At 47.1% G+C, this 12,876-nt stretch overlaps 1 protein-coding gene across 8 annotated transcripts in view; it reads right to left on the bottom strand.

Annotated features, from left to right (window-relative positions):
- The window catches only part of SLC4A11 (solute carrier family 4 member 11), a 166,135-nt gene that overhangs the window by 52,860 nt on the left and 100,399 nt on the right, over positions 1-12,876 (bottom strand). For all 8 annotated transcript variants that reach the window (XM_075128139.1, XM_075128140.1, XM_075128141.1 and 5 more), the window contains exons 8-9: positions 11,182-11,388; positions 4,257-4,341 (exon numbers count right to left, since the gene is read on the bottom strand). In XM_075128139.1, the coding sequence (XP_074984240.1) occupies positions 4,257-4,341; positions 11,182-11,388 (292 nt within the window). The remainder of the gene's footprint in view (positions 1-4,256; positions 4,342-11,181; positions 11,389-12,876) is intronic.

A 12,876-nucleotide genomic window follows, 5' to 3' on the forward strand; every position in this document is an offset into this window, starting at 1 on the left:
ACTGACAGTGAGGACGCCGACGATGTCAACTCGCGGAATGCATGGGTCATGAGATTGCTTATGGTATTCATGGACATGCTCACCACCGTGGAACACCGCTTTTGGGCTCAGGAAACAAGCACTGAGTGGTGGGATCACATTGTCATGCAAGTCTACGATGACGAGCAGTGGCTGCAGAAATTTCGGATAAGAAAAGCCACTTCCATGGGGATTGTGTGATGAGCTCGTCCCCACCCTGCAATGCTAGGACACAAGATTGAGAGCTGCCCTGATGGTGGAGAAGCGGGTGGCTATTGCAATCTGGAAGCTGGCAACTCCAGACAGCTGCCGATCAGTCGCTAACCAGTTTGGAGTGGGAAAGTTGACCGTTGGAATCACGTTGATGCAAGTTTGCAGGGCCATTAATCGCATCCTGCTCAGAACCATCATGACTCTGGGTAACGTGCATGACATTGTGGCTGGCTTTGCACAAATGGGTTTCCCTAACTGTGGAGGGGCGATAGATGGGATGCATACTCCAATTCACACCAACCCACGTAGCCTCTGAGTATGTTAATCGGAAGAGGTATTTCTCTATGATTCTCCAGGTGCTTGTGGATCACCGTGGGCGTTTCACTGACATTAATGCAGGCTGTTCCGGAAAGCTGTTCAGGAAGCTGCAAGCCGGGACTTTCTTCCCAGACCAGAAGATCACCATAGGGGAAGTCAAAATGCCCACTGTGGTCCTTGGAGATCCCGCTTACCCTTTAATGCCGTGGCTCATGAAACCCTACACAGGGAGCCTTAACAGCAGCAAGAAGCAGTTCAACAACAGGCTGAGTCGGTACGGAATGACTGCGAGTGTGCTTTTGGCTGTTTAAAGGGCTGCTGGCGCTGTCTGTATGGGAAGCTGGACCTGGCCGATGACAACATCCCCACGGTTATATCCACATGCTGTACCCTCCATAACATTTGTGAAGGGAAGGGTGAAAGATTCACTGAGGCATGGATCTTGGAGGTTCAACATCTGGAGGCTGAATTTGAACAGCCAGAGAGCAGGGCTATTAGAGGAGCCCAGCGCGGGGCTGCAAGGATTAGGGATGCCTTGAGGGAGCAATTTAAGGCTGAAACCCACCAGTAATGTCTGGTGCCCTGCATGGGAGTGAAGTGCAGTGGTTCCAATGTTAGTAGGAATCTGTGTTTGCTACACTGACTTGCAGTGCCTGTTGCTTTCCTGGGCTAAGGTATATTTTACTTAATGCAATAATAAAGAATGTTTTCAAAGCCAAAAAATCCATTTATTGAAAAGAAACACAACTGCCTGGGGAACAGAAAGGGCAAGGGGGTGGGGTGGGGAATGGTACAGTCACAGATTTGCGTATGTCCTGTTATCATACTGAGCCTTCTTGTCTGGAGTGCTGCACTTCTGGCCGGCTAAAATGCATGGTGATGGGGGTTGAGTGCAGGGGGTAAGGGTCGTAGTTTTCAGGGCTGGGTGGTGAAACTACAGGTGTTGGAGGCAGCTGGTGGCGATAAGAACCCAGATGTTGGGGATGGTGGGTTGGAGGTGACATGGGGGCACAAGGGAAAGAGTTTTGGGACAAGGGCTGCGGGGGGGCAGGGGCGGGCATGGAAGTGCTCCGCCTGCATTGCTACGAGTGCCTGTATCGAGTCCGCTTCATGCTCCATAATGCTTAGCAGCCGCTCTGTGCTTTGATGCCGGCGATCCGCATTCTGCTGACGGACTCTCCTTTCACCCTCCTGCCCTTCCTGCACTTTTTGATTTTCATTAAGGGACTGCTGCATTACTTCATGCAGCATGTCCTCTTTGCTTCTACATGGCCGCTTCCTAATTCTTTGGAGTCTTTCGGTCGGTGATAACAAGCACGGCTGGGATATCAATGCTGCATCTGTAAAGCCAAAATGCAAGACTTTTAACAGAGGCAGCATTGTTCACACCAGACAGAGCAATGATTCCCCCATACTTAAAGTAGACAAACACAGTCTATACAATAGCAGAAATTGCCCGTCCCAAAGCGAATGCACATAACCCACAGCTGCCCCAAAATGGTGAGTAAGCACAGGGGCAAGGGGTTCTGTGCCTTGGGAGAGCCAACAGCTGCAGGGGCCCCTATACGGAACACTGTCCCCACATTTTCCACAGGAATTCGTCCTGTAAGATATCTTGCTGCTGTAGATGACCTGGGAAGCAAGGGAGGGTCTTCTACTACAATGCAGCTTCCACTCTGGCCCATATGCAGCTTGCCTATGTGCACCAATGGTCCCCCTGCCCCTCACGGCACAGTGGCGTGGACATGTTAGCCTGACTGGGACAAGGAGCACAGCACTTCTGCATGAGACCTTTGAAGAGATCACTGAGGCCAATTACCGCAATGTGAGAGAGCACATCAATGCCCTATTCCACATCTAAGCATGCATGCAGCCCTAACCCTCCTTGCCCAAGAGCCCACACCAAACAACTTCCTTCCCAAAATAAAAGCCGCTTACCGGGCACCTCCTCTGGTGTTTGTCCTTCCCCAAGCACCGGCCACTGAGACTGGCTACCTTCCTCTGGGCTTGAGAACAGCTGCTGGCTGCATGCATATAGGAATTCCAGGGTGTCTTCCTCCACCGGAGCACCCTCACTCCTGCTTTCCTCCTTCACCTGCCTTGTTGAACTGGGCTCTGAAGTGTCCATGGTGGTCTTCGGAGTGGAGGTGGGGTCACCCCCAAGTTTTGCATCCAGCTCTTTGTAGAAAAGGCAGGTCGTAGGAGCAGCACCAGAGCGGCGGTTTGCCTCGCGGGCTTTGCAGTAGGCATTCCGCAGCTCCTTCACTTTAATCCTGTACTGCAGTGTGTCCTGGTCATGGCTCCTTTCCATCATGTCCTGGATATCTGCCTGAAGGTATCGTATTTCCTATGGCTGGAGCGCAGCTGGGACAGGACAGCTTCCTCCCCCCAAACACTGATGAGGTCTAGCACCTCGCCATTGCTCCATACTGGGACTCGCCTGGCGTGTGGAGGCATGGTCACCTGGAAAGATTCGATGACAGCACTCCATGCCTCGCTGAGCAAACAGGAAGGGATTTTCAAAATTCCCAGAGAATTTAAAGGGTGGGACGGTTGGCCACCTGAGGGCAGGGCAGTAGAGTTCAAAGTGATGACCAGAGTGGCTAGAACAGGCATTGTGGGACACTTCTAGAGGCCAATCAGAGCGCATCAATAGAGCAGGGCGTCCATACTGGTGCTGCGGCGCTCCAACCGGGCTGCATCAAGCGTTATGCTTCTCATGGAGGTGGACTACCAGGAGTGCTCCAGCCGCGGAGTCCGGGCGCTGTACGCGTCATGAGTTAGGATGCCTGGGGCTGCTTTAATGCGCTCTAATTTGCAAGTATAGCCAAGCCCCAAGTCCCCCTTAATCTATTTAGCTTAACAGAAAGAAGGTTTAGCTCTTTGAGTCTACCACTATAAGGCAGGTTTCTAATCCTTTAATCATTCTCGTGGCTCTTCTCTGAACCCTCTCCAATGAATCAACGTCCTTCTTGAACTGTGGACGCCAGAACCAGACACAGTATTCCAACAGTGGTCACACTAGTGCCATTTATACTGGACACAACTGCATGACCTTTACAAATTATGATTGATGCTACTATAATAATAGGTGCGTAAAACCAGGTAGTTAAACCCTAGTATAACAACTAGTTTGGCCTATAACCCTATACTTCTCTGTATTGCTTATGAATCTTAATGAGACCACATTGTTCGTAAAAGACATTTGCTGAAGCTCCCATAACTGCAGTTAGTAACTGTGCTCAACCCCCAACATCATCTCAACATCTCTGTTAATCGCGATTAATTTTTTTTTGAGTTCATCGCGTGAGTTAACTGAGATGTTGTTGGGCTTACACAGACAGCAGGAAAAGGGGAGTTTATTGTACCAATTAAAACTGATTAGTTTATGATCAATTTTGATTCATGTTCCCTTTGCAGATACCAACAATAAATCAATGTAATCATCAATGTACAATTTAATGGGGAATTAATTTGGATCAAACTAAACATCTTCATTAAGTAGAGAACGTTGCAAGTTTCTCAAGTCCTTAAATATCTGTCATGTCAGCTCAGAAATTATTTATAGGTTTCTATCCTGATTTTCTTTTAAATAAAAAGGGCCAATAGAGATATCAAAGAATATATTCAATTCACATTGTAAACAGGACATCATATCACAAGAATTAAAAGCAGGCCAGTGCTTCTATAAACATTGGCCAACATACCGTCAGTGAAGTCCAAAGCGTACACTGGAAATCTTCGTGCTATGTCATCAAATATTCCCTTGCCAACATTGAAAAACTCATGCAACTAAAAGAAAGGAAGGAAATGTTGTGTCAGTTTAAAGGCTTGTGTATTGTTAAAAAGATTAACCTCCTTATTCAGTGCTGATAGGCACTTAAAACTAATTGTTTTGAATGGGCCATTCAGATCCAGACTTTGTAATAATAATAAAGATAAACAGTTAGCACATCTATAGCCATTTACATAATCCAAAGCACTGGAACCCTTCCCCCTTCCGTGAGACACAATTAGTTTTATCCCACTTCACAGATGGGGAAATTGATTCTGGAGGCTGCTGTGGTAATAGGGAGGCTCTGATGGAGCCATGTTACCAAGGTGAGGGGAGAGAAAGAGAGACAAAGTTTAGGGGCGTAGCCCAGGGGCCACAGCCAATGCCGAGTAAGGCACAAGCCTCCAAACGGACAACCTAGCCTCCTGTAGATCTCAGGATTTTGCAGGTTTGGGGTGGGCCCTACAGCCTTTTCCAAACAAACTCCTACCCAAAAGGGATGATGTGGCGAGTCTCCAAAAGAAGCGACTGGGGGATTTCCTCCCACAAAGTCCGCTTCCCTAGGTTTTCATCCAACCAGATGATCCAGGCCAGTAACTCTGAAGGACCCAAACTATTTTTGCATCAAACAAATGGCTTCTGATACACAGAGGTCACACCTGACTACAGCAGCATTGCGAACCCCAAACGTTCAAAAATCATTAGTTCAGCCCCACCCACCCCCATCATAAGACGGATTTATTATTTTGAAAAAATCTCATGGTTTTTTTAAAAAAAATAAATGTTAGGATCAGTTTCTTTGTATTTACTCGTCTTTATTCTTCCCATTGGCCTTCAGCTACTTGGTCAACTGCCTTTTTCTCTTGGCATGGTGCTGGCACAGCTGTACCACTGTGACGTGTCCACAGGACTTTATTTTAAGCCTTCTTTTAAAGATCCCTTGCTTGTTTGTGTTGGAGATTTGAACTCTAGCACCTTGTTTGTGGTCTAAACAACTAGGGAAATGTGAACTGAAAAACCCCAAATCTTCTGATAGAAGCATCTGAGCGTTGAAGACGTTTGTATTGTGAAAGGTTAATATTTTTAAAAGTAAACATTCCCAAAGGCACAGGTCAGACAGAGAATCACAATTGCTTTAATGAGCAGTACGTTTACTCATCTTGCCACAGCAAGCACAGGGGAACAACCATCAGAATGGTTACCCGGAGGGGAGAAAGAGAAAGTGACTGCACCCTTTGCAGCCCTCATGCACCTGAATGGAGGTTGGTCTGGGTGCGAGTGGTGGCAGCAGCATAGAAAGAACAAATTAAAAGGAAAAAAAGTATGCATGTGGTGAATTAAGGAAAAATTTGGAATAAATGAGCAGAAGCACCACATTACCTGAATGATGAATGTTATCACTGGGCTATTTGGTGGGCTAAAATGTCATAGTGGACAATGGAACACAAAACAGCTGCCCAAAGGAAATGAAACTATTATTTTTAAAAAGTTTATTGGGGAAACTAAAGTTCTGGTTTCGTTGGGTTTTAATTAACTGTGTATTGGACAAGTTTAGGACAGGGTTTGTTAAAAGGAGTTGGCATCAGCCATCAGCTTCTATTGTGGCGGATGATCTTCCCTCTCCAGGGGTGGCAGCCTACGTACATTTCTGTAGACCTCGCTCTCAGACCCACCCAGAACCTTCGTGAGAAGAAAAGCCCAGCCTGCTTACATGCCTAGAAGTTCAGGGCTGGACATAATCCCGCTTTCCTGCTTGTCCATCAAGGCTCTAGATCCCTGTCTTCTTCATAACCATATTGAGATCTCTATTCAGCTAAAATTATACTTCTAACTTCAAATCAGCTTCTTGCTTCCCTTCTGGTCTCTAATACCATCATAACAGCAGTATCAGCGATTTCACATGGATGGCCAAGAAGGAGACTAGATAGAAGCCATCACTCCCTACACAGTGACTTCTGAATTCCCCTGGCTCCTCAACTCACACGTCTCATTATCCTCTCGGTCGCCCAAAGTTTCCTGCCCCCTCACAACATAAACATGAATTGGTCTCTCTCATTATTAAAAAAAAAAAAGTCACCCCCGCTCCATTTATTGCCTCTTCCCCCCCCCATTATCTCCAAGCTCATTGAGCACAGTCTGTAACTGCTGCCCCTTTAATTCCATTCTAGACCCTCTTCAGTCTGGTTTCTCCATCCTACCCTTGGCTGTCACCAAGGTCTCCAATGACCTCTTCCTGGTCAAGGCTCAAGGCGGACACTTCATTTAGACACCATCGCCACACACACTGTTTAACTCCAGTTATTCCTTTTGTGATTGCGACTCCATCCTTCTACCTCTAGGATTGCTCCTTCAGGGATTAATTAATCCTTCAGGGATTAGCCCTGGTAAATGGCTTTGATTTTGGGAACTAATGAAGTGAGTTGTTGTGGGCAGGAGGGTTGCAGAAAGCAGGCTTGCGTCTGTATGGTGCGCGTAGCACCAAGTGCCTACTCTGAGCAGCGGAGCAGGGTGTTGATTAACTCCCTAACTTCACGGGAATCTGCCTCAGAGATCTCCACAACACTCTCATGGAGATACTGGGCAATCCGCTGCCGCAGGTTCTTTGGCAGAGCTGCTTTGTTTCTTGCCCCATTAAGGGTAACTTTCCTATGCCACTCTGCCATCACGGGGGGTGTGGGGGGGAGACAGATATTGCTGCACACAAGTGAGCCGCATAAGGGCCAGGGTGGAAGCCGCAGTCTTGGAGAAGACCCTCCCTTGATTCCCTGCTGACCCTCAGCAGCGAGATATCTTCCATAATGAACACAGCCTGTGGAATATGTGGGGACAGGAATGATTATAAGGCCCCCTCTACAGTGCTGCCTCTCCCCAAGAGTCATGTGCCCAGTGTACAGTACAGTCCTGGAACATTGGATTTCCCCTGCCCCTGTGGTTACTCACCATTTTGGGGGGTCTTGTGGCTCATCTGTGCTGGCCTGGTGTCAGCCAGTTAGTGACAGGTATGTGAATAATGGCTGTGTTTTAAATCAGTGGTCTCTGTGTTGCAACCAATACTGGTTCTGTAAAACGCTGCATTTTGGTTTCACAGATTTGACCTTGGGAGTCCAGCCTCTCTCTATGTTAACGCTGGCTGCGCAGAATTATGAAGTGGCCATGAAGAACTAAAGAGGACTGTTTGCGTGATGTCACTATGCACTCTACGGCCAGAAAACAAGAATTGAAGGAGTGGAGGGACAGTGAGAAGAGGGACCGAAAGGAGAATGCGGTGCGCCAGAACGAAGCCATGGAGCAGCTCTTAAACATTATGGAGCGCCAGGCGGACACGCTCCAGGCGCTACTAAGACTGGAAACTGAGCAGCTCTGCACCCGCCTTCCCCTGCAGTCACTGTCGCAAAACTCTTTCCCATGTGCCCTCCCAGACACCGCCAACACACTCTTATCAACCTCCTGGCTCCAGTCTGTACCTGCGTCATTCCACTCCTCCCCTGTCATAGTCCAGCATTGCGGACTCCCAGTACCCACTGCACGCAACACCCGGCCCTCTGCAGTTTAGCCCTGCTGAAGTACAGTACCTGCTGCACTGTGCTCCAAACGAGAAGGTTGCATGTGACACCTGGACATACACAAATCTTTAACAGTCCTGGGACCTTCCCTTCCCCCATCCCATTCAGTGCTGATGTGTTTTTTTGTCTCTCTCTCCTCCGGTTGTTGTTTTTTAAATAAAAGAATTGTGTTGGTTTGAAAGCAATCTTTATTCTATTAATTGAAAGCAAACAGAGCCCTACAAAGCAACATGCAATTTTCTTACATCTTCACAGTGCACCGTCTGCACCAATCACAATCATCTCCTAGCATTACAAACACTGCACTCCCGAGCATAGCAACAAATTTTAGTAGCTTTCAGCTTCAAATTACTGCCTCAAGGCATCCCTGATCCTTATGGCCCCATGCTGCCCCCCTCTAATAGCCCCGGTCTTTAGCTTTTCAAATTCAGCCTCCAGGTGCTGAGCCTCTGCGGTCCAGCCCTGAGTGAAGCTTTCACCCTTCCCTTCACAAATATCATGGAGAATACAGCACGCATAGGAATATTGTCATCGGTCAGGTCCAGCCTCCCACACAGGCAGCGCCCGCGGGCCTTTAAATGACCAAAAGCACACTCAGTCATTCTGCACTTGCTCAGCCTGTTGAATCGCTCCTTGCTGCTGTCAAGGTGCCCAATGTATGGCTTCATAAGCCACGGCATTAAGGGGTAAGCGGGGTCTCCCAGGATTACAATTGGCATTTCGACTTCCCCTATGGTGACCTTCTGGAACGGGAAGAAAGTCCCTGCTTGCAGCTTCCTGAACAGGCCAGTGTTCCGAAAGATGCATGCATCATGCACCTTTCTGGACCAGCCTCCTTTAATGTCTGTGAAACGCCCACGGTGATCCACAAGCACCTGAAGAACCATTGAGAAATACCCCTTGCAATTAATATACTCCATGGCTAGGTGGTCTGGTGGCAGAATTGAAATGTGTGCACCATCTATCCCCCCTCCACAGTTAAGGAAGCCCATTTGTGCAAAGCCATCCACAATCTCACGCACGTTGCCCAGAGTTATGGTCTTTCGGAGCAGGATGCGATTAATGGCCCTGCACACTTCCATCAACACGAGTCCAACGGTCGACCTTCCTGCTCCAAACTGGTTAGTGACCGATGGGTAGCAGTCTGGAGTAGCCAGCTTCCACAGTGCAAATCGCCACACGCTTCTCCAGTGGTAGGGCAGCTCTCATTCTCATGTCCTTGCGCCGCAGGGCTGCGGCGAGCTCATCACACAGTCCCATGAATGTGGTTTTCCTCATCCGAAAGTTCTGCAGCCAGTGCTCGTCATGCCAGATGTGCATTGCGATGTGATCCCAGCACTCAGTGCTTGTTTCCCGAACCCAAAAGCAGCATTCCACTAAAATCAGCACCTCTGTGAATGCCACAAGCAATCTCGTGTTGTAGCTACTACGCATGGCGAGATCAGTGTCACACTCCTCTTGCTTTTTTAGTTTAAGGAATAACTCCACTGCCACTCGTGACATGTTAGTGAGAGCGAGCAGCATATTGGTCACCAGTGCGGGATCCATTCCTGCAAACTGAAGAGGCAGAGCGTGCAGTACACAAACTGTTGAAAGATAGCGCCAAATGTGGACGGAAGCACAGAGATTGCTGGGATGCAAAGTAATGCATCACGGGGCATTGGGACAGGACCCAGGATGCCCCGCAACCCCCTCCGCCTTCCCTCAACTCTTAGCGGCAAAAGAGGAAGAGATGCTTTGTGGGATAGCTGCCCAGAATCCACCGCTCTGAATACCGATGCAAGTGCCTCAAGTGTAAACATGCTATTGTGCGGGCAGCTGACAGTGCGAACGCACAACAGTGGTTTCCCTTCAGCGCTCTCTGAGTGGCGCTGTAACTGCTGGGGCTGTAAGTCTGCAAGTGTAGACATACCCCTAGTCTCGTTAAACCTTTCACCCAGAGGCTGTGGTTTCCTACCGTGACATGCCCCAGTGTTTACAGAAATGGCTTCAGAGGAAAGGGAGCAAAGGGTTAAACCTGCACTGGAAGAAAACATTGCTGCAAATCACTTGTAACCAGCTTAAAGACGTGTTTTAAACTGGTTCTGCAAACCTGAACCACAGTGTGAATGGAATTTAGAGGAGTTCAGGAGTCACCGACTATAGACTTGTCTCTGGAAGAAGGGATTCTATGCCTAAAATGCAGAGGACTGCGATAAAGGTAAGAAAGGGCAGAGATGCTGCCCTTCGTGATCTTTACTTATTCCTAAACCATTATGTTTTAAACTCTGAAAACTAGCCAAACCATGGATTTGTGATGAAAGTTTACACTCTGAACCCTGTAGGCTGCTCAAAGCTTCACATTACTTGTAGTCTAGGGAAAAGAGTAGGAGATTAGAAGTGGCATGCACCAATTTATTTTTAGGTGTGCAGCTTTTCAGCTTGGATAATAAAACCTGTGTGTGAACAGAGAGGGTTTAAGAATGACATTAAGGGAGCTCCAGAAGAGAAGCTTCAGAGAAGCTCCAGAAGAGAAAGCGGAGATGCAAAGTTGGTACGAGTGATGACCACCCAAGTAAAGATTAAGGTTCTTCAGAGACAGACTAGCTATCTTCCTGATTGAGGGTGCTAAAGTTCATTTGCCTCTTTTTGGCAACTTACAATAACCCATCAATCCTAGCCCACGTTAAGCATCATCATTTGAAGGGTTTTCCTTTAATTTTCAATGGGAAGTTGCTACATGGAAGTATACGTACACAAGATTCACTGCATTTATCAGGTATTAAAAAGAGGCAATAGTGCTTTTTACCCTGTTTGCACTGTTGCAAAAGAGATTCAGTTAAATGGCATAAGAAACAAGAACATTTTAGCAGAACTAGCCTGGCGGTGACATGAAGGGTGTGTCTACGCAGCTGCTGGGAGCGAGTCTCGCAGCCCAGGCTGACAGACTTGTGCTAGCAGGGCTTCTGCTAGTGTGCTAAAAACAGCAATTTGGACATTCCTGCCCAGGCTGGAGCTCGGGCTTTGAAGCCTAAGGAGTAGGGTGAGCTTCAGAGCCCAAGCCCGATCGTCAAAGCAATGTCTACATGGCTATTTTTAGCGCACCAGCGGATAGCACGAGTCTGTCAACCTGGGCTGTGGGATTCGCTCCCAGCAGCTGTGTAGACCTAACCCAGCTGTGTTTTGAAGACTGAAATGCATCATGAATATATAAGTACGGCTAATTCAGTACTATGAATAATCATCAGGTTCCTGCGCTTTATTTAAACAGAAACAACAGTGGAAAGCCAGGACTTAGACTTTTTCTCACCCTACCTTGAGCGGCTTGTGGCTTTGTGTTTTGTGTCCCTCGTTCACTGCTGAGGGTCTCTGATTCACCACCGTCAGCAGGTGGCGCTGATGTACCAAGGCTTCTTTAAACTCTTCTTCCGTTTTTGTTTCTAGAAGCTTCTGCCGAAAAGTTATATCCGAAAACATTGTGGCAAAGGTCCGGCCCACTTCGGTGGCAGTTTTCGTACTTTTCTGTGGAAAACAAATGATGTGCAGATTAGGGATCATAACCAAAAACTCTTAAGTTATTTAAAAACTGTAAAACTTCAAAACAAAATACCATCCAAAACACCAATCTTTCTTCCCTGCTTGTCAAGACCAGAACACAAGATTCCACACTTCCCCTGAAATCACTGCTAGCACAAACACCCAAATCAGGGCAGGAAGAGCAAGTAAATGCTTCCAGCCTGGCTTTGGTGCTGAGAGACCATTTCTTGCAGGGGAATATTGAAAGGTGAACTGGTTTGTGCATTGTAATCTCAAGCACAACATTGCGTTAATGTAGATTTTAGCATTGGGAGACTGATCCAAAATCCATTGTGATATTTGCAGGTTTGTCTCAATGGATTACTGTAGAACTTTAGATTCAAAGAACAAGACATAGGTTTTGAAAGCTGCATCCAGAAGGTTAAAGACTACCGTGACCAAGTCTCATAGGAAACATTACATTAAGGTGATTTCTGAAGTATATTCCACAGACATTTGAAAAATAAAAACAAAACCCCAACAACTAGGATTACTTCACAATACTTCAACCCCCTCTACCCTTCATATGCTGATTGCCCCCTATTATCCAATCCAGCAAGACAGTCCAAAAAGGCTCTCCTCCTGAAGAGCTCCAAAGCCTCACAGGAACAGTATTGTTTGGCTATAACGCAAACGCACAGTCACTGCTTTTATATTTTCACTTTGTGGTGAATTTTTGTGGTCAGTTCGCTAAGTGAGATTGGCAAGTGGTTTTTTAATTAACATCAGCAAAGAATTCAGGGCTCTTTGGATGCACCACTCAGGAGCACAGATGCAGAATACTTTACATTGTGGGCACACCACAGCGTCTTCACTTTAATCCTAGAGAGAGAGTTTGTGTCCCAACTATCAAAAAGACCCTGCACACTGCTTGAGATCACCCGAGGCAATATTGCTAGCACTCCATAGATTTCAACATCTAGACACAGCAGATGGTTTGTTCTAGGTTGAGCGTGCTCAGCCAGTTGGCTCCATTGGTCCACAAATCTGCTGCATCGACAGACTGGAGTTAAGATGTATTGTAAACGCTGCGAGGCAGGGCTCTTTACTTCATGACTGTACTGCACAATGGGGCTCCTAGGAGCTACTGTAATACACAACGGAATAAACACCACCACCACTATTACTCAGGCTTTTGCTGTGTGGGTGGGAATCAGCAGGGAGGAAAGAGAGCTGTTTGGATCAGGCAATTGATTTGGGGCAAGGCAAGGGAGTAAGAACTAGTCAATTTTTTCATCCTCACCATCATCGTGGAAAGACTGGGGTATGGATTTTATGCCATTTCCCAGACAATTTCGCAAGGTGATTTAATTGGATCTTGTCAATGAGTTTATTATTTTAACTACTGTACGCAGCATGTACTTCGGGCTTGGAGGATCAATTCATTTAAAAAACAAAACAAAAAATCATGGACTAGCATAAACCATGTTTTTT

The sequence above is a fragment of the Caretta caretta genome, chromosome 4 (assembly GCF_965140235.1).
Source record: "Caretta caretta isolate rCarCar2 chromosome 4, rCarCar1.hap1, whole genome shotgun sequence".
Lineage (NCBI taxonomy): Eukaryota > Metazoa > Chordata > Testudines > Cheloniidae > Caretta > Caretta caretta.